The sequence below is a fragment of the Marmota marmota genome, unplaced genomic scaffold (assembly GCF_001458135.2).
Source record: "Marmota marmota marmota unplaced genomic scaffold, marMar, whole genome shotgun sequence".
In the NCBI taxonomy this organism is placed as follows: domain Eukaryota; kingdom Metazoa; phylum Chordata; class Mammalia; order Rodentia; family Sciuridae; genus Marmota; species Marmota marmota.
In genome coordinates, this window is record NW_026000093.1 from 13,111,990 (window position 1) to 13,133,019 (window position 21,030).

Below are 21,030 nucleotides of genomic sequence, written 5' to 3' on the forward strand. Positions count from 1 at the left end.
ATTTACCAGTTTCTCCTTCCTTGATTTCCCTTCAGTGCCTCACACATACTAGGCAAGCTGTCTACCACAGACCTACAACCTCAGCCCCCGTTCTATTCACTTTTCCCTTCTGTTATTGTATGTGGATTTTATTTTTCAAATTTGCAAGACAAGTACCCAGAAGGAAATTGGCAAAGTGGAGGCTCCAGTCTCATCTCAAAACTCCGGTTTCAGTATTATTCATAATAGCCCCAAAGTGGATGCCTAAATGTCCATCAACTGATAAATGGGTAAGTGTGGCATAGCCTCATAATGGGATATTATTTGGATATAAAAAGGAATGAAGTACTAATACAAGCTACAACATGGATGAATCTTGAGAATGCTATGCAAATTTAAGACAAAAAGACTACCTATTGTATGAATCCATTTGTATGAAAAGTCCAGAATAAGCAAATTTATATACAGAGAAAATAAATTAGCAGTGGCCTAGAGCTTGCAGGGAGGGATGGAGAATGGTAAAATATACATGACATAAAATTTACCATTTTAACCATTAAGTTTGCAGTTCAGTGGCATTAGGTATGTTTACATTGTTATGCAACCATTACCACCACCTGTCTCCAGATCTCTTCATGTTTCCAAACTGAAAGTCTGGACCCATTAATTGCTTTTTTCCCTCTGCCATCCTGGCATTAATCATTCTATTTCCTTGACTTTGACTACTTCAAGTTACCTCTTTTAAATTGAATCATACAGTTTGGCCTTTTGTTATAGGCTTATTTCATTTTGCAAAATGTCTTCATGTTGTAAAATAAGAATTTACTTATTTTAAAAGGCTGAATAATATCCCACTGAATAAAAAAGATTAATTTTGTCTGTTCAGAGTTTCTTTCCTTTTTTGGTGCTGGGATTAAACCCAGGTCTTATGTGCTGTAAGCATGCACTCTACCCCCCAGTAGCATCTGTAGCCACCAGGGTTTCTTTTTAAAGTGGTGGAAATGTTCTAAAATTGTGACAACAGTTACACAATTCTGAATACACTCAAAGTCAGTCAATTATATACTTTGTTTTTTGAGATGGTATCTATATTGCCAGCTGACTTAGAACTTCTGGGCTCAAAAGGTCCTCTTGAGGGGGCTGGGGTCGTGGCACAGTGGTAAAGTGCTTGCTTGGCACATGTGAGGCACTGGGTTCCATCCTCAGCACCACATTAAACATACATACATACATAAATAAATGTATTGTGTCCATCTACAACCAAAAAAAATATTGTGTGTGTGTGTGTGAGAGAGAGAGAGAGAGAGAGAGATACATAGATGATAGATAGATAGATAGATAGATAGATATGGATGGATCTTCTTGTTTCAACCTTCTGAGGAGCTGGTACTACAGTCACACCACCATGCTTATATAATTACACAGTTTAAAAGGGTCAACTGTATAATACATTAATTAAATCACAGTAAAACTATTATCAAAACCCCACGGCTGGCTCCTCCACTGTTAATATTACTTGGTACAATTAACCCTTCTCCATTGCATTGGGGGAGAGTGGTACTCAAAGAACAGAGGATTGTATCACTTTCCATGGGAAGCAATTGAGATCATCCTGTTGCTGAAAGATCGGTCCCTGTCCCCAATGTCAATCCAATAACTAGGACACGGTTTTTGAGAAAAAGGTAAAAGAAGGTTTATTGCTTTGCTAGCAAAGGAGAAACACAGGGGACTCCTATCCCAAAGGTTGTGGTTCTGCCCATCAGCAGAAACAGGGGGCTTTTAAAGAGGGATTCAAGGCTACATTCCATGTGTTCTCTGATGGAGTTGTAATTCACTTGTTAATTTGGGAAGAAGTAATTACTGAGATCCTCGGGTACCATCCCCCAAATCTGGATTTCTTCTTTCCTATGGTGCTTGAGTTCTCAAGTATAGATAACTCTGTCTAGAATGAAGAAGAAAGGTAAATCCTCTTTCCTCTGAGATTAGGGAGTGGGAGATAAGGGAGGAGCAGGGAGAGAAGAAGAGAAAGAAACATGACAATTTTAAAAATAAATTGCAGTGGTTGAGTAGCAAGGGCTATATTCAAAGCATAAAGTGGACCTCTGTTAAAATCCCTCTCCATGTATAAAAAAATTATTTTTATGGAGGAATGTAATCTATTTTAGTGGTGAGGTGAAGACAACACTTTTTTTTTTAAGTAGAAATCAATTAGAAACAGCAGAGTGGCTGTTTATATTGTACTGCAATTCTGCTCCTCCATGGTTATGAGTACCACCTAAGATGGAAATAGATTATTGTCTGATGATGGGCCTTTTTTTTTTTTTTTTTTTTGGCATTGGGGATTGAGCTCAGGGTAGCTTAACCACTAAGTAACAACTGCAACCCTTTTTATTTTTTAATTCTGAGAGAGGGTATTGCTGAGTTGCTTAGGACCTCACTAAATTGCTCAGACTAGTCCTGAATCTGAGATCCCTGGGCCTCAACCTCCCAAGTTGCTGGAATTTCAGGCATATGCCACCACTGCCAGGCTATAGGCTTTGTATTTTAAAGATGACTCAATGTCCAAGAAGGCATTCATATATTTTTTTTTAAGTTTTGACTGATTACTTAGCCATTATAAATCATTCATATGCCAAACTAATAAAGGAGTTTTATATCAAACAATCCACTAGTCTAATAGATTTTATGTACTTAATACATTTAAAATGTTTTAGATAATATCACACTGGATATATATTTAAAAATTTTTGCAAAGAACAGAATTTCCTTTTTAAGGATGAGTAGTATTCCTTATGTGGTACACAAATCACATTTTCTTTATGAATTTATCTGTTGCACTTAGATTGATCACCTAACTTGGTTCTCATGAGTAGTAGCTACAATGAACATGAAAGTGTTGATATCTCTTCAGATTTAAAATGGGGGGGGTTAGTTCTTTTTTAGTGCAAGTGCATGGCAATGAAGACTATAATGACTATTACTCATACAGTGTGTTGCCTCTGCTTCTCAGCATAGAAGATGTAGCTGTTTTATCCACTATTGCTTCACACCACCAGTGTGAATGAAACTCTGAAAGGAAAATAACATTTTAACTTTCTTTCAAAAATAAAGGTCCATCAATAACTAATAAAAATTTTTACAAATTGTACCTGCTAGACTTTTTCCTTTGTACTTATTGGAATAATTGTCTCTATTTAAAAAATAAAGTAGATAAATGTTGGTGTTCAGCATCAATATATCATTAATAAAGTAAGCTTTTTTTTTTTTCCTTTGCAGTGCTGGGGACTGAACCCAAGGCCTCAGGCATGCTAGGTAAGTGCTCTACCACTGAACTACACCAACACACTTAAGCTTGTAACTTTTGCATTATGATTTACTATCATTGAGTCATTAGAGGAAAAAAATTAACAAGAGAAATGCCATATTAACTATTCAGAAAGACTGAAAAAAAATTCAATGGAGATAAAATTTTAGCATTTGAGTAGGTTGATTTTTCTGTATATATGCCTTCTGGAGTCCATGTGTTGACCATTAAAAAATAAGAACATTTAAATATTGACAACTCACTGTAGACTTTGCAAAAATTTAACTAGAATTGAAGTGGAAACCTCTGCTCCCTAATAAAGTAAGTTGCTTAAAATATTTTAGGGGGAAGAAAAGATGAACCCATGAAATACACTTCTGCAAAAAAAAAAAAATTACAACAGAAATTTACAAGTTATATTTGAGTGCAGGATTTGTAAAACCACCCAATGTCCTGGTTCTTCCAGTAAGCAGGATTTGAAGTGTGATATGACTATTTTAACTTATTCCCTTAACATTCATATGGTAACCCATTTTTCCTGTGCAATATGTAAAAATAAATTACTTTTCATTTGTAGGACCCTTTGCTACTTTATTTCTATGAAACACTCAATAACTCTATTGGCTTTTTGTATAGTATTGCTTTAAATTATTCTCCATTGTCTCAATTTTGGGTAAGTTATTTTAAAAATTAATTTTAAAAGCTAAATACTTTTTCTGATTTCATTATCTCTGTAAAAATGGGTGTAATATAAATAATGAATTGAGAAATATTTTTGTGTAGGGGTCTTTTTAGCTGAGGAAAATATTTACAAGATCACAAATGGATGCTTACCCAGTATTTGCAAAACACCAAAAATGCTACATAAATTAGATAGGCCTACAACTGTAATGTTATCAGGGGAAGTTAAGAATTTGACTCAGTATTAGTTGAGTAAAAAAGAAAAGGCTGAGCATGGTGGCACATGCCTATAATCCTAGTGACTCAGGAGTCTTGAGGCAGATGTGCCAAGTTTGAGGTCAGTCTCAGCAACTCTGCCACACCCTCAACTTTCTCAAAATGAAATATAAAAAGGACTGGGGATATAGCTCAGTGGTAAAAGTGGCCCTGGGGCTGGGTGAGGTGGTGCACATCTATAATCTCAGTGGCTCTGGAGGTTGAGGTTGCAAGTTCAAAGCCAGACTCAAAAGCAAGGCACTAAGCAGCTCAGTAAGACCTTCTCTAAATAAAATGCAAAATAGGGCTGGGGATGTGGCTCAGTGGTTGAGTGCCCTTGAGTTCAATCCCTGGTACCCAACCCTGCAAAATAAAAGTGCCCCTGGGTTCAATCCTCAATCCAAACAACAAAAAAGTGGTAGAAAACTGCAATATTTTTGTGTATGTTTTTTTAAAAAACTTATTTTTTAGTTGTGAATGGACCTTTTTACTTTTATGTGGTGCTGTGGATCGAACCCAGCGCCTCACACATGCTAGGCATGCGCTCTACCACTGTGCTACAACCCCAGCCCTATATATATATGATTTTAATAAAGCTACATAGTATTCTCCATCCTGACCGTTAATCTCCTTTACACACAAAACTTGGCATATCATTCAAAGTACTCAAACCACTTGAAACTCATTTATGTACACTTGATGTTTTTCATATTTATATGCTCTGAATGTTTGTGTCCCCACAAAATTCATGTTATTATCAAATCCCCAATGTGATAGCATTCAGAGATGAAGCTTTGGGGAGGTGAGTGGAATTAGTGCCCTTAAGAGAACCCAGAGAGCTAGTTGATCCCTTCCCCTCCACAAGGAAATAGTGAAAAAGCTCCATGTATTAAGAATGGGCCCCCACTAGACAATAAACCTTTACTTGGGAATGGAATAATCTGTAAAAACCAGTAAAAGAAAAATCTGTGAAGGCAAGAGGCAGAAAATTCCACTGCAAAAACAAAACTAACTTCCAAATTACATGAATGAGCAATAAAAAGTTTTCATTTAGATCTTTGAGTTTAGTAATTACCATGAAATAAACTATTCAAAAGGCATGTATTTTACTAAGAGACTTATGCTGTCAGAGAAAAAGATAAACTTGGAAAATCTATTAATCTGCCCAAATATTTTGTTAAAATTTATTTTCCCTTTCCACATATTTGTAAAGACTATTGTAACCATTACCAATTTTAATTTCAAATAATGACAGGCATTAACCTTTTTGCTAATTTTATTTTACTATGTCAATTTGTATTTCTCCTGATCTGAGAAACATCAAAATTCTATTTTAAATTTGTTCCTAAAAATATACAATATTGCACTTTAAATTTTGGCAGTTTAATTAAAGATCACCTGAATTTTAAAACCCACATAGGAAACTACAGTTTTCGTTTTGGTTTGTCACAAAGAGCTTTATGTAAAAGCAGAACTCACAGTAGTGTCAAACAAACCAAATATTTACAGTGTAGATATTAAAATTTAACCTCTAAAGGAAAATTCAGTGTATTGAATGTAATTATTATTAACTGAACAAAAGCATATCCCTCTTCCCTGTTCTGTTGAATTATGAGCCAAAGGGTATTGGTGAGAAATGCTTTTGTGATTTCTTTCTGAAGAGAATACATGGAAGGGAAGTTTGTTCTTAGAGACATCTAAATTGGGTCACTAACCTCTCACAATACTGCTTCCTACAGGACTTGAAAATCCACCACTCTCAGAACCAGAATTCCAAGTTAAGCATTCTTTTTTTTTTTTTCTATAGTCATTCTCTTTTACCATTACAAATGCACAAATTACTAGTATGTTATGATTTTAAAGTCAGTTTCATTTTTTGCGGAGGAATACGGGGGATTGAACTCGGAGACACTCAATCACTGAGCCACATCCCCAGCTCTATTTATTTAGAGGCAGTGTCTCACTGAGTTGCTCAGTGCCTTGCTTTTGCTCAGGCTGGCTTTGAATTCGTGATCCTCCTGCCTCGGTCACCCAAGCCACCAGGATTACAGGCATGTGCCACCATGCCAAGCTCCTTACTTTTTCTAAGATACATACAGAAATTGAAGAATTTGGGGTGTAGCTCAGTGGTACAGCAGTGTTTAGGAGGCACAAGGCCCTGGGTTTGATCCCCAGAACCACTAAAGAAAATTTTAAAAAAGATATTTAGTATGCACCTGCCTAAACTATTTTTTTGTTACAGTGTAATAAAACTATATACATTTACATTTCCCAATCAGGTAAATATTCTATAGAGCTACATATTTCTTTTTATGTAACCAACTAGGAAGATAGTTTGAAATAGCTATTTGTAAAAGCAAAAATACCACTTTTAGATTTAAACTTACTTAACAGCATATTAAACATTCAAAAGACCCAAAGGAACATAAATAGAATATATTTGTTAAATAAATACATGACATACGGTTGCTTTTTGGCACCACCTAAAAATAAATTCTGGCAGTACTTTATTACCCTCCAAATCTTTGGGAATCCTTAAAATTTTAAACCATTTTTAATTTCCCTGTAGAGAAAAAATAATTCACAAATTTGAACTGGTATTTCAAAAGCAAATGATTTCATTTTATACTACTTTGTTACTTATTTTATTATCAGCAAAATGAACAGTTATTAACAGTGTTAACTAGCAGCCAATATGTTAATTATGCTTTTACATTTTTACCCTACCAGGACCCGATTATTTCAAACAGTGATTTATCGTGGAAAGATACGGTTTCTTCTTAAACAACCATGTACCAATTGCATAGTTCTGATTTGATAACAAAAGTCGTAGTAGAATTACAAAGGTATTAATATAAGTTAACTGAACTGAAATAGACTGCTACAAAACAGTCTATCTTGGGTGTTAGTGTAAACTTAAGAGGGAAAAAGAACAGTCAATAGCAAAAAAGTTTTCTTCAAAAATAGGTTAATGCTAAGAATAACAGTTTTTAAATTTTCTGTTTAAAAATAAGCTTAATAAACAAGAATACAAATTTAATCCAAAACAGCTCTTTGAAACGCCCTATTTTCTTGTATACAGCAGAAAATACATTTTTCATAGTTTTTAACATTACATGTAAAAATGAGGCACTGTTATACATATTTGAATATATTCACAAAAATAGGAGTCTCAGTCCCATCCGCAGTCTTATATTTGCATGATAGTTTCTGAATAGCAAATTGTTCACAAAAATAAGTCTTCTGAAGGAGGTGCATATGAAAAACCAACAAATGCATCATCAGCCTCCAGTACACTGGCATTCACTATAGAATAGTCAGAAGATACACACACAGAATATGGAACAGTTTCCTCTGTAAATACTGTATCAAAGTTCCTGATATCATCTGGTCCAGCCTAAAACATCAAAAGAACGATATTAGTCACCTTGGCTTTTCTTTCATTCACCCTTCATAAAATGTTTTTATGATTTTATTTTTTTCCTAATAAGTTTAGATGTTTTCCTACTTCAAATTTCTACTTTTTCTTTTTGTACTTTTATTGAGGTAAGGCTATCTGCACTAACAGTTAAGGTTCTTGTTGTTGGGTGGGGAGGGGAAAGAGAAAGTTGAGAAAGGCTCACATAATAGAGGCCCCCTTACCTCTGCTAATGTGAATCTGAGACCCTATAACTGATCCCCCTTCTCTCTACCTACCACCAGCCCTATATTCAGAAACAAAGCTCAGGTGGGTTTTCAGGATAGCATTCTGCATTTGAGCTTCCAGGAATGCCTATCCATCTACTTTCTCATCTCTGGATAAATAGAGCCTTCTGATGGAGGAATGAAGGGGCTGCAAGTAAAACTGTGAAAGGTCACTCTTGTGCTACAGAGGTCATGAAGCCTTTGATAGGGCTTTCTTAGCTGTGGACACCCAAGTGGACCAGGTTCATGGGGAATGGAGTACAGCCACTGCTTAGGTTCACAGGCAGTAGTTTTATTCTTCCTTTATGAGTCTGATGCAAGCTAATGGACTTTGAATATATTTACAGATAAAAACTGGGATACAAATCCAGGTGATTTAATTTTTTTTCTGCTTTACTGGAAGGGAATCACTGAAATGTCCAAGTCATTAAATTTATAATCTCAGAAGAGATTATAAACTAAAAATATTAATTAGCCTGGTATGTCTACAAATTGAGCTGAGACCAGGGAAACCTGGAATGCTTGATCCTTCCATATAAGAAAATCCCTTACAGGAGACAAAGAATTCTAAAAATTATAGCATTAAAGAATTTTAGCATAAAAGAAATACAATTTTTAAAAATTTTCCCCTCAAAAAATTCTGAAGCGTGGGTTTCTGAATTTTGACTGTGAAATTTGTTAACTGTAATTCTTTATATAAATTACCTTATCTCTTAAGCTAGTTTTCTCTTCTGTAAAGAAGACGCAGGTTGAGCATCCCTAACACAAAAATCCCAAATCTGAAATGCATCAAAATCTTAAATGTTTTGAGCATCAATATGATGCCACCAGTGGAATTGTTCATCTGACCCTCATGTTATGGATTGCAATCAAAACCCAGGTACACCAAAATATTACATAAAATTACCTTCAGGCTATATGCATAAAATGTATATGAAACATAAATGAATTCTGTGTTTAGATTTGAGTTCCATCATCTCTAAGATATCTCATTTTATATATATATATATATATATATATATATATTAAAAAATCTGAATCCTGCCTGAGCTTCCCAAGGTGCTAGGATTATAGGCATGCACTATCAAACCTGGTATGTATTAACAAATCTTTGATACAGCTTTTTGCATAAAGACATTCCCTTTAGGAAAAATGTTTCCATCAGTAGATTTAACAAGTCTAGCTAACATGATCATTTTTATAATACTATCTTACTGTTTTCTAAAAAGGATATAACAGTTTACACTGACATTAAAAATGTCTGCTTGTATCTGGTTTTATATTAATCTAAGGAAAAAACTATCCTTAGTGTTACTTAAAAATGTTTATTGATTTAGTAAGTATAAAAATGATACGTAACAAGTTACTTTAATTTGCTTTTTTTCTTTTAACTTACTGAATTCATTTCTTTCTCACTCATGCTCCAAAAACAAAACAAAAAAAACCAAAAAAAAAACACTTCACAACTGTGCTGGAAGATATTTTCATTAACCTAATGTAACTACAAACTTATGAAAGTTATTAGTTGCAGTAAATAACCCTGTGTGACATATTTCACAAATATTTAAATACTGACTTTATTTCATTCAGGTTAGATTTTGAGATCTATTTCCAAAATTATAATAACTACAGTTCTATGTTTCCCTACTTTAGAAAAAAAGATTTGGGTATATACTCACCACATTAGGATTAAATGGTGGTGGAATTTTCTTTTGTACAAGGTCAGTCCAGCTAAGTGATTCAAAAAAAGGATGATTCTGAATTTCAAGCTAGAATATTAAGAAAAAAGAATTTTTACTAATGATGAAGAATATATTAAGTACTCACTGAAGAATTTTATGAGGCCAAATCATTATTATTTTGCTCCCCAATAATTTTTTTAGGCAAATGTTTATGTCATTCATGTGGCAAAATGGTGGTAGACATTGTGAAAGACAGTTACTTTAAATGACCTACTTAAACTTATGTCCCTTCACAGCAGTTTTCTCACAGGTAAAATTGGGTTAATATTTCTGATCTAAATACTTCACAGGTTGTTTTAAAGATGAACACAAAAATATAGAAATAAAAGTGCTATGAAAATAAGAAGGCACCAAAGAATTACTACCTGAACAGAGGATATAAATAAGTTGAGCCAATAATTCTATACAGTGGAGTGGAAGTAAAGTTAAAGTGATGAACTCTACTACCAAAAAAAAAAAAAAAGTACTCTGGGTTGGTACTATCAAAAGTTGGCACAGTACTGATTCTAGATTTTTTCTCTCCCCTGCAAGGTGCCATGGGAGTGTATAAACTAGGATCCAATGTGGTTTGGTGCGTTAAAAAAGATTTCTTAAAGTGATGTCTGACCAGTGATCTTAAAGATAAATATGACAAAATAAAAGAACAATGTTCCAGGCAGAATAGGAAGGTTCTATGGTGAAAAGAGTTTAGTTTGGTCAAGAAAATGAGACTCAGTTGGGCTGGGGACGTGGCTCAAGCGGTAGCGCGCTCGCCTGGCATGCGTGTGGCCCGGGTTCGATCCTCAGCACCACATACAAACGATGCAGTGTCCGCCAAAAACTGAAAAATAAATATTAAAATTCTCTCTCTCTTCTCTCTCTCTCTCTTTAAAAAAAAAAAAAAGAAAATGAGACTCAGTATCACAGGGACAGAAGGGACTGTCACATCAGGTGAAGCTCAAGAGCTGAACGGTCCATGCTGAGTCTATGTTAAGAATTTCAGATTATTCCAGGGTTATGGGAATCCATCAAGGAGTATTAGGTACAGGGATGTCAACTATTGTTGCTGTTGTTGTTTGGCTGGTTTTCCCTGGCTATTAAGGGGAAATGAATTGGAGAGTCAAATCATAAAGAAGTGTCTGGTTATTGGAAAGATTTAGGTGGCAAATGCAATAGAACCTGTTATTAAATATGAAATTTATGAAAAGAGAAAAGTTAAGAAGGCCTTTCAGATTTCTTAACAGAATAACCAGATGGACAATGATATCATTTAATATGAAAGAAGAGAACAAGAGGATGAGAGCAGGATTTCAATTTTCATATACACATACATATAGGTAGGTAGGTAGATTATTTTTGGTAGTACTAGGGATTGAATTCAGGGCCTTGCCCACACTGAGTAAGAGTTCTATCATGATCTGCTTCCCCAGTGCTAGGATTTCAATTTTGAACATGCTGTCACTGAGGTATTCTAAGGAAACCCAGGTGTGGGAGAAGTGGGCAGATACTATAGTTTAGAATTTAAAAGAGGTCTCAAGATATAAATGTAAGAGATAAAGTCATACAGATAGCTAAAGCCACAGGACCAAAATAAAATGGTCCAGAAAAAGAGCACAGAAGAAAAAGAGGGTTTAGGATAACCAAAAGGCACTGCTACATCTAGTAGGCTGAAGAAGAGGGAATCACACAGAAGAGTATGGCAGAGGGCCCAGAATGAGATGAGTGTGTTCTAGAAGGAGCCCAGGGAACTGGGGAATGTTAAGCAAGCTAAGGAATAGACATATCCTATTCTGGTAGCTATTTTCTGGTAGGCTAAGAAATATGAAAAGACAGGAAATGGGAGCCTAAATATAGAAAACTTTCAACAAGTCTGGCAATGAAGGGAAGAAGATGAATAGTAGTACCTCATACAACAGTAGGGTTGAAGGTTTTTTCCTTCTAAAAAGCAGACTCAGTTGGGCGTAGTGGCACACGCCAGTAATCCCAGCAGCTCGGGAAGCTGAGGCAGGAGGATCACGAGTTCAAAACTGGCCTCAGCAAAAGGAAGGAGTTAAGTAACTCAGTGAGGCCCTGTCTCTAAATAAAATATAAAATAGGGTTGGGGATGTGGCTCAGTGGTTGAGTGCTCCTGAGTTCAATCCCTGGTACCAAAAAAAAAAAAAAAAAAAAAAAAAAGCAGATTTGATAATATTTCATTATCGATAGGAAAGAAACAGAACAAGAGGGATGTTATGGTTTGGATATGAGATGTCTCCCAAAAGCTCATGTATGACAATGCAAGAATATTCAGAGGTGAAATGATTTGGGTTATGAGAGCCTTAACCAAATTAGCAAATTAATCATGTGACAGGGATAACTGAGATAACTGCAGGCAGAGAGGGTGTGGCTAGGGGAGGTAGATCACTGGGGGTATGCCTTTGGGATATACTGGTGAGTTGAGCTTCATCTTGCTCTCTGCTTCCTGATTATAATGTGAGCAGCTTCCCTCTGCCGTACTGTTCTGCCATGTTTTTTCTCACCTTGAGCCCCAAGGAACAGAGCTAGCTGTTGATGGACTGAGACCTCTGAAACCATGAGCCCCCTCAAATAAATTTTTTCTCCTTTAAAATTGTTCTTGTCAGGTCCTTTGGTCATAGCAATGAAAAAGCTGACTAAAACAAGGGAGGAGCTTCTTGAACAGAAAAAGACATGCACAGGGTTCCTAGCTAGGGGACACAATCCAGTATACAGATGGAAATGGACCTTTTCCACCATAACAGGGAGAAGGAATGGCAGGTAAAGGTGCATGTAAGGTCTGCAAGTTTGACAGCAGGAAGCTGAATTAGTTCCACTCTGATGGCTCTTTTCCCCTATGAAACACAAAACAAGATCATCTGCTATAAGAGATAAGTTGGGGGAACTATTCAGAATATTTCAAAAAGCCTGAAGAAACACATTTATTTTTCTTTTTGTGGTACTAGGGACCAAACCCAGAAACTTGCAGATGTGCACACTCTTCTACTCAGCTACATGCCCAACCCACATTTACCCACCACACTGGTCAAGGTACTGGGGATTAAACTCAGTGGTGCTCTACCACTGAGCTACATTCCCAGCCCTTTTCATTTTGAGACAGGTTCTCCCTAAGTTGCTGAAGCTGGCTTCAAACTTGCGATCTTTGCGCCTTAGCCTGTCAGATTCCAGGTGTGCACCACTGTGCCCAGCTGTAACATTTTTTTAAAAAGAAGGAAAGGGAGGGGCTGAGGTTGTGGCTCAGTGGCAGAGTGCTTGCCTCACACATGTGAGGCACTGGGTTCTATCCTCAGCACCACATAAAAATAAATAAACAAAATAAAATTATTGTGTCCATCTATGAATAAAAAATTTAAAAAAAAAGAAGGAAAGTTAAGGGAGAGGAAACTGTACATAAAAATCAAGTAAGTAACAGGACATGAAAGCTAGATATGAAGTATAAAGAATAGATTAAATTATTATAAAGATTAAGTGAAAAAATATAAGTCAAAGTGCTTTAAGCACTATATAGTCCTGTTATGAATACTAGTGAAAATTGTGGGGACGAGTATGCTTTTTGTTTCAGTTGTGCTGGGGTTTTTTTTGTTGTTATTTTTGGTGCTGGGGATTAAACCTAGGGCCTCATGAATTCTAGGATAGTACTCTACCATTGAGTTAAATCCTTCACCAGTTGTGCTATTCTTTAATAGCTGTATTTATACCATCAAATGTCATATAAAATAAGGATTTATCTCCAAATTTTAAATAAGATATAGTAGAGCTGATACTGGGAAACATATTACATACAAAGTCTTCTTTGGCCCCAAGTCGATTTTGTCTGTCTTTTTCTAGGAGTTCTTCCAGAATGGACCAGGCTGTGAGGCTCACTCCTGGCCTCAAACTTAGAGGCTTGTGAAGAATATTATCATACATTTCAGCAACATCTCGGCAGTAAAAAGGAGGCTGAAAAACAAGCAGAATAAACTTACAGGTAAATAAATCATACCAAAATGTTTTTTAAGTAGTTGGATTTGGCTTTGATCTGTAGATAGCAGTTGTGTTTGGACAATGGCAGAAATGCAGAACCCTCTTGGGATGTGCAGACATCTGCAGTGTGGCCCCCTGATGCAAATGGATTCTTAAACCTAGCATGCGGTGCAGCTTCATGTTCACTGAGTAAATAAAGCTTTTTCAATAGTACTCTATAGACAGCTGTTAAATTGCACAAAACTCATAATGGTAGGTTTTAGAGAAAACCACCAACCTCATCACAGGTATGACAGAATCATTGGAAATATAAACATTAAATAATTTCTTGAGACTTGGGAATAAAATTCATTCTAGGAGAAAGTGAGACCTGAAGATAAGCTTCTAAGTACTTGTGACAGTGGCAGTATTATGAGTATATTTTGCAGAAATATAAAAAGGCTAGTATCATAGTCTATAGGCTATATAGCTATAATTGCAGCTTCAACATGAGCATTGGCCAGTTAATTACCTAGTTCAAAGTATTAAAGTAAAAACAATTTTTAAAGTTAAGGAAGTTTTATTGGCCTGTCATTTTTATTTCTGTTTTATGGGAAATAAAAGACTTTAAAAAAATTTTTGGCTTTTTAAAATATAACTTCAAGTCAGGTATGGCGGCACATGTCTGTAACTCAAAGCTACTTAGGAGGTTGAGGCAGGAGGATCACAAGTTCAAGGCCAGTTTCAGCAACTGAGGGAGGTCCTGTCTCAAAACATGTATATGTATGTATGTATAAAACTTCATTTTATATTTTCAAAGTCCCCTAAAGAAATAAAAAAGTTCTGATATATCAAGACAGCAAATAGTGAAAGTAAGAAAGAGGCAGTTTTCCAAAGGTTGGGCTGGGGGATATAGCTCAGTGATACAGTGCTTGCCTAGCATATGTGAGGCCCTGGGTTCTACTCTTAGTACAGAAAAACAAACAAATAAGGTTCTAAGTTGCTAGCATTACTATAAAAGTAGCTTTTTTTTTTTTTGGTATCAGGGATTGAACTTAGGGGCACTTGACCACTGAGCCATAGTCCCAGCCCCATTTTATACTTTATTTAGAGACAAGGTCTCACTGAGTTGCTTAGTGCCTCACTTTTTGCTGAGGCTGGTTTTGAACTCGTGATCCTACTGTCTCAGCCTTCAGAGCTGCTGGGATTACAGGCATGCACCACTGCACCAGGCGAAAAGTAGCTCTTTTAACGTGTTCTTAGCCAAAGGCACTGGCTTTTCTAGGACTCCAGCATTCAAAATTAGTGATATTAAACAAATACTCTAAAATGCACCTGATTGTGCCAATCAAACTTCACAGTTTGGAGGAAAAGTAAACACACACAAAAAAAACCTTAGGTACATCTCAGCTGATGGTAGCATTTAGCACAAAGGATTAGATATATAGTTCCCAGCAGGAGACTAAGGGACCACAAAGGGAATCTAAACACTACTTCAAATATTTCAAAAAGCCATTGTGTATAAATACCACATTTTCTTTATCCATTCATCTACTGAAGGGCATCTAGATTGGTTCTACAGTTTATCTATTCTCAGTACAGAAAAACAAATAAGGTTTGTGGCTGTGTCCCTGTAATGATGTGGCTGTGTCCCTGTAGTATGCTGTTTTTTATCCTTTGGATATAAACTGAGGAGTGGGATAGCTGGGTCACATGGTGGTTCCATTCCAAGTTTTCCAAGGAATCTCCATACTGCTTTCCAGATTGGATGCACTAATTTGTAGTCCCACCAGGAATGTCTGAGTATGCCTTTTTCCCCACATCCTCAGCCAACACTTACTGTTGTTTGTATTCTTAATAGCTGCCATTCTGATTGGAGTGAGATGAAATCTTAGAGAAGTTTTGATTTGCATTTCTCTAATAGCTAGAGATGTTGAACATTTTTTCATATATTTGTTGATTGATTGCATCACCTTCTGAGAAGTGTCTGTTCAGTTCCTTGGCTCATTTATTGATTAGGTTACTTATTATTTTGGTGTTTAGCTTTTTGACTTCTTTATGTACCATAGAGATTGGTGCTGTGTCTAATGTGTAGGAGGTAAAAATTTGTTCCCAAGCTGTAGGCTCTCTATTCACTTCACTGATTGTTTCTTTTGCTGAGACGACGCTTTTTAGTTTTTAACATTTAAATCTATGAATTTTATTATTGAGAATGTGGGTTCACTGTAAAAGTGATAAAACCTCTTCATTCCTCAGGAAAAAAAGTATTTCAAAAAGCCTACAGGGGCTGGGGTTACAGCTCAATGGTAGAGCACTTGCCTCAAACGTGTGAGGCACTGGGTTTGATCCTCAGCACCAGGTAGAAATAAATTGAATAAATACATAAAGATATTGTGTCCATCTACAACTAAAAAAAAGCCTACAGAAAAATATAATTTATCCTTTTTAAAATTTTTATAAATTTTTTTTTTTTTGTAATTGTAGATGGACAGCGTGTCTTTATTTTTCTGTGGTACGCAGGATGAAACCCAGTGCTTCATGTGTGCTAGGCAAGCACTCTGCCACTAAGCTACAGCCCCAGCCCTCATTCATTCTTACAAAGACATGTAAACTTACTAAAATGCCTAAATTTTTTTGCTTTGGGTTGTAGCAATGTTATCTCAATGCAGAAATAAAACTACTCATTTTTTTATCAGAAGCTCTGACTGGCCTACCTAATGTATTCTATACTTATTAAAAACTGAATAAATCTATTACATAGTAAACATTACTTTTTCCTATGAAATCTTCAAGACATGGCGTTTTGAGAGAAGGTAACAGAGGATGACTTAAAAGATAAAACTCAAAAGACATTTTCTTTTGAAATACAATGTACTGATAAATGCAAAAATCTTTTTCTTTTCCATCTCGAAATTAGGAAGATGATGTTTGGGGTACATGGAGTAAAAGCAGGTAATTTTAATGTTACAACTAGATGTCTATTTCTGAAAGTGCCAGTGGAATGAAAATATCTAAAGCAGTGATCAGTATGCCAGAGATAATTTTATTAATTTAAAACACTAGTAAAAAATGAAAAAAATTTATTTTTGTGCATATTCCTAATATGGGCTTAAATTCTTTTAACCAGGTTATAACTGCTCTATTAGTTTTATCTAATTGTCTGTGAGGTTATTAAGAGAGAGAAAGAAATCGCCAAATCAATAATAGTATATTGGAATAACAATCAAAGAACAGAAATACATACCAATCCATACAGCATTTCATACAGAACAGCACCAAGGCACCACCAATCCACAGTGTTGTCATAGGGCTGTTTTCTGATTACTTCAGGTGCAAGATACTGTAGAAAAGAATTAAACATAAGAGCAACTCAACAAAACTCAGGATGAAATTTAGGAATAATTAATACATTTAACAATGTTTAGGTGTTTTATTACCACAATGAAAACATATCATTTTGATTATCAGTAGGCTGGGTGTTCTCATTCTGTAACAGTGATTCTTAGTCAATGCCAACTGGAACACTTTTCTTCTTCTTTTTTTTTAAAAGAAGTTCCAATTGTGTGGTTTTTTTTTTTAAATATTTATTTATTTTTTTTTAGTTCTCGGCGGACACAACATCTTTGTTTGTATGTGGTGCTGAGGATCGAACCTGGGCCGCACACATGCCAGGCGAGCGCACTACTGCTTGAGCCACATCCCCAGCCCTGGAACACTTTTCAATTCTCAAACATATTTAGCAAACGTGTGTAAGCTATTAGGTGGCAATTTACATTTTAATTTGTAAAAAACTAAATTCATCAGAATTTCACACTTATAAGATGGTAAATTTGAATTTTATACTCCAAAATATATAACCTTTTCCCACATGAAATATATGTAAGGAAATAATTTCATCTTACACTTTTTTATGTGAACCAAAGAAATGGTAATATAAATTTAAAAAGTTTAACAATTTCTGATCACATTCAGATTTAAATGACAAGTTTTTTCCTTTCTAAAAACTATAGAACTTTACATTTCATTAATTATAAATTCATTGTACCTTCACAAAAAGTGTTTCTTTACATTATAAATAAAATAGAATGGTTACAAATATATATAAGAGCTAGGGTGAGTTAGAGAAAAATACATTTTAATGTAAATAATTTAACCTTTATTTTATTCATTCATTCATTTTATGTGGTGCTGAGGATTGAATCCAGTGCCTCACTCCTGCTAGACAAGTATTCTACCACTGAGCTATAACCCCAACCTTATTACTTATACTTTAAATTATTTTGGATTATTTTTTTTGTACCAGAGACTAAATCCAGGGGTGCTTAATCATGGAGCCACATCTCCAGCCCATTTTTATATTTTATTTAGAGGCAGGGTCTTGCTGAGTTGTTTAGGGCCTTGCTAAATTGCCAAAGCTGGCTGTGAACTCACAATCCTCCTGCCTGGCTCCCAAACCGCTGGGATTATAGGAGTATGCCATAGCACACAACCTGTGTTTTGGATCTTGATCAGAAGGTCATGTAAGCCAATTTATCATGTTTTCTTTTGTGTGTGTGTGAGGTGCTGGGGCTCTAATCCAGGTTCCAATTTCAGCACTGTATTTGCAATTACTCCACAACAAGGTTGAAATATCACATGGTACTTAAGATCACTATATAATAAAATTAGGGTAGTTTAAAATAAATGTGTGTGAGGTGAGAGTAAGGCTTTTAAATATAAGTTTTAAGGCTTATTAATGTCACAAATGAAAAGACTTTTTTCTCCTAATGTGATTAGAGAATGGGATGTTTTGGGTTATGAATTAGGATTTTAATTTTTTTTTACATCTATGGCTTTATTTTATTCTATTAAAGAAATTAATTGGGCTAGGATTGTGGCTCAGACACGTGCCTAGCATGTGTGAGGCCCTGGGGTCAATCCTCAGAACCACATAAAAATAAATGAACAAAATAAAGCTAAAAAATTTTAAAAAGAAATTATTTTATTCACAAAATATTCCAACCATATAGAAAAATATAGAAATCAATAAAACTGCCACACAGATATAGGCAGTCTTAATATTTTATCCTCTTTATTAGTGTTAACTCATTAAAAAAAGCTTTAGGAAGATAGTCACATACCATATAATGTATCTGTTTAGGTGTACAATTCAATGACTGTTAAGATATTCACAGCATGGTAAAACCATGACCATAATCAATTTTAGGATAGTTTAACTGATTTGTGATTTTCTTAAAGGATTAGAAATATAATCAAATGCTAAAGAAGTCTAAGGTAAACTTTCAACACTTAGAGAAAATAAGCATAACTTTGTTGGATTATCCAAAAAGGGTTTTGTGGTATTTTACAATGTCAGTGAAAAATACCAACTATCAATAAACTCAAAACATCCAGAAGGGATGATTACATTTCTAGTTGGCTAAAAGGTGAAATGACAGTTTTTATTCTATTTTTCCTATTTCAATTTTGTATATGTAAATGTGATTCACATTTGCATCTTATCAGTGATTATATCAACAACAAGACATGTTTCTTACCTCCGGAGTCCCACAAAATGTGGTGGTAGTATCAGAAATAGCAATTCCTTCTTTACAAAGCCCAAAATCTGTTAAGACAACATGTCCCTGACAAAAATAGAGGTAGTAAGATAAAACAATGCAGGAACACAAATAGACAATTTTTAAAAAACCCATCTTATTTTTAAAATAAAAAAAATTACAAAAATAGAACACAGAGTCCTGTATACCCTTACCCAACTTCCCCCAATGCTGACGTATCATTGCAGTGCAGTATCAAACAGAAACTGACATTGGAACAACACTGTTAAGACTTACTCAGTTTCACTATTTTGAACATTCACGCTTGTGTGTATGTGTATGTATGTGTGTGTGTGTGTGTGTGTGTGGTTCTATGCAATATATATGTAGAGATTGATGGAACACCCACCACAATCAAGATAGAGAGCTATTCCATCACAGAGGAATGCCCCTATATTTCTGTGTTCTCGCCCCTTGCCCATCCACCACCCCCCTTGTAACCATTGTGATCTGTTCTCTGTCTCCATGATTTTATCTTCTTGAGAATTTTATATAAATACAATCATTAGTATGATACCTTCTAAGACTTTTTCCCCCACCATAAATAACAAATAATTAAGAACTAGTAGATTTTTACAAGACAATACTTACCACTGAATCCAAAAGAATATTTTCTGGCTTTAAGTCTCTTTAAAAGGAAAGGAAAAAAACAGAGTATTACCTGAAATAAAATATCAAAACAATATTTTTACATATATTATTTAAACAGTTTACCTGTATACTATTTTGATGGAGTGCAAGTAACCCAATGCACTGGCAATTTCAGCAGCATAAAACCTTGCTCTGTGTTCAGGAAAGGACCGTTCTCTTTGTAAGTGAAAAAACAGCTGCAAAATGGGGAAGGGGAGGGTGATTAGGATCCTTCACATAGCATTGGACAAATATATTCAGTAAATTAAAAAGCAAAAATTGTTTTTTGACACTTTGAACATCAGCTAAAAATGCACTAAAGCACAGAGCTGTGACCCTTCCTTGTCCATGTCTCTCGTCCAACAATCATACCATTCTCTCTTCAACCCTGCATTTTTGTTTATCCTTGCTAACTTCACATGCCTCCCCTGTACACCTCTATGCTCAATAATGTGGTGTCCTCACCATTTCAGACCACTATTCTAGGAAAGGTTATCAATGAAGACCAACAGTTTGATACTGCCATGGAATTAACTTACTGGGCCTTTCTGGACTGCTTTTTCATTAAACAACAAACAAAAAAATAGTAGTGGCTAGCAAAACAAATATAACTCACAGATATAATTTGTTTGAGACAGATTCTAGTTTCAGAAAAATCTGAATTAGTTGAGAACATTTAAATACTTGGATTTGGTAGTGGGGGGTGGATTAAAAATTGTGTTTTAGTTTCTTGTGGAGGAATAAAAATGGGAAGTTCTGCCCCATTAGTCCTAAATTCAACGTGATAGCAACTGGCTGGAGCTGAATAGCAACTGGACTCTCCAGTTCATTTTTTTTTCTTTTTTGGGGTACTGGGGTTTGAACTCAGTGGCACTCAACTACTGAGCCACATCCCCAGCCCTATTTTGTATTTTTAGAGAAAGGGTCTCACTGAGTTATTGAGTTGCTTAGTACCTTGACATTGCTGAGGCTGGCTGTGAACTTGAGATCCTGCTAGGCACAGTGTGTCACATGACTGTAATCCCAGCAGCTGAGGGAGGCTGAGGCAGGAGGATCAAAAATTCAAAGCCAGCCTCAGCAACTGTGAGGCACTAAGCAACTCATTGAGACTCTATCTCTAAAGAAAATAAAAAATAGGACGGGGGATGTGGCTCAGAGGTTGAGTGCCCCTGAGTTCAATCCAAAAAAAAAAAAAGGAAAGCATCATGATCCTCATGGCCAA

The 21,030-nt window shown here is 35.4% G+C and overlaps 1 protein-coding gene across 9 annotated transcripts in view; it reads right to left on the reverse strand.

Moving 5' to 3' along the window:
• Nucleotides 1-6,848: 6,848 nt before the first annotated feature.
• Nucleotides 6,849-21,030, reverse strand: part of Sgk3 (serum/glucocorticoid regulated kinase family member 3) — a 117,976-nt gene continuing 103,794 nt past the window's right edge. For 8 of the 9 annotated variants that reach the window (XM_048782978.1, XM_015485822.2, XM_048782980.1 and 5 more), the window contains 7 exons: nt 19,893-20,005; nt 19,770-19,806; nt 19,119-19,205; nt 16,826-16,921; nt 13,423-13,578; nt 9,583-9,672; nt 6,849-7,616 (listed from right to left, as the gene is read on the reverse strand). In XM_048782978.1, coding sequence (XP_048638935.1) covers nt 7,446-7,616; nt 9,583-9,672; nt 13,423-13,578; nt 16,826-16,921; nt 19,119-19,205; nt 19,770-19,806; nt 19,893-20,005 — 750 coding nt within the window. In that variant the 3' untranslated portion in view covers nt 6,849-7,445. Of the gene's footprint in view, nt 7,617-9,582; nt 9,673-11,857; nt 12,474-13,422; nt 13,579-16,825; nt 16,922-19,118; nt 19,206-19,769; nt 19,807-19,892; nt 20,006-21,030 lie in introns of those variants that run through there. The other variant, XM_048782979.1, reaches the window with a different exon arrangement.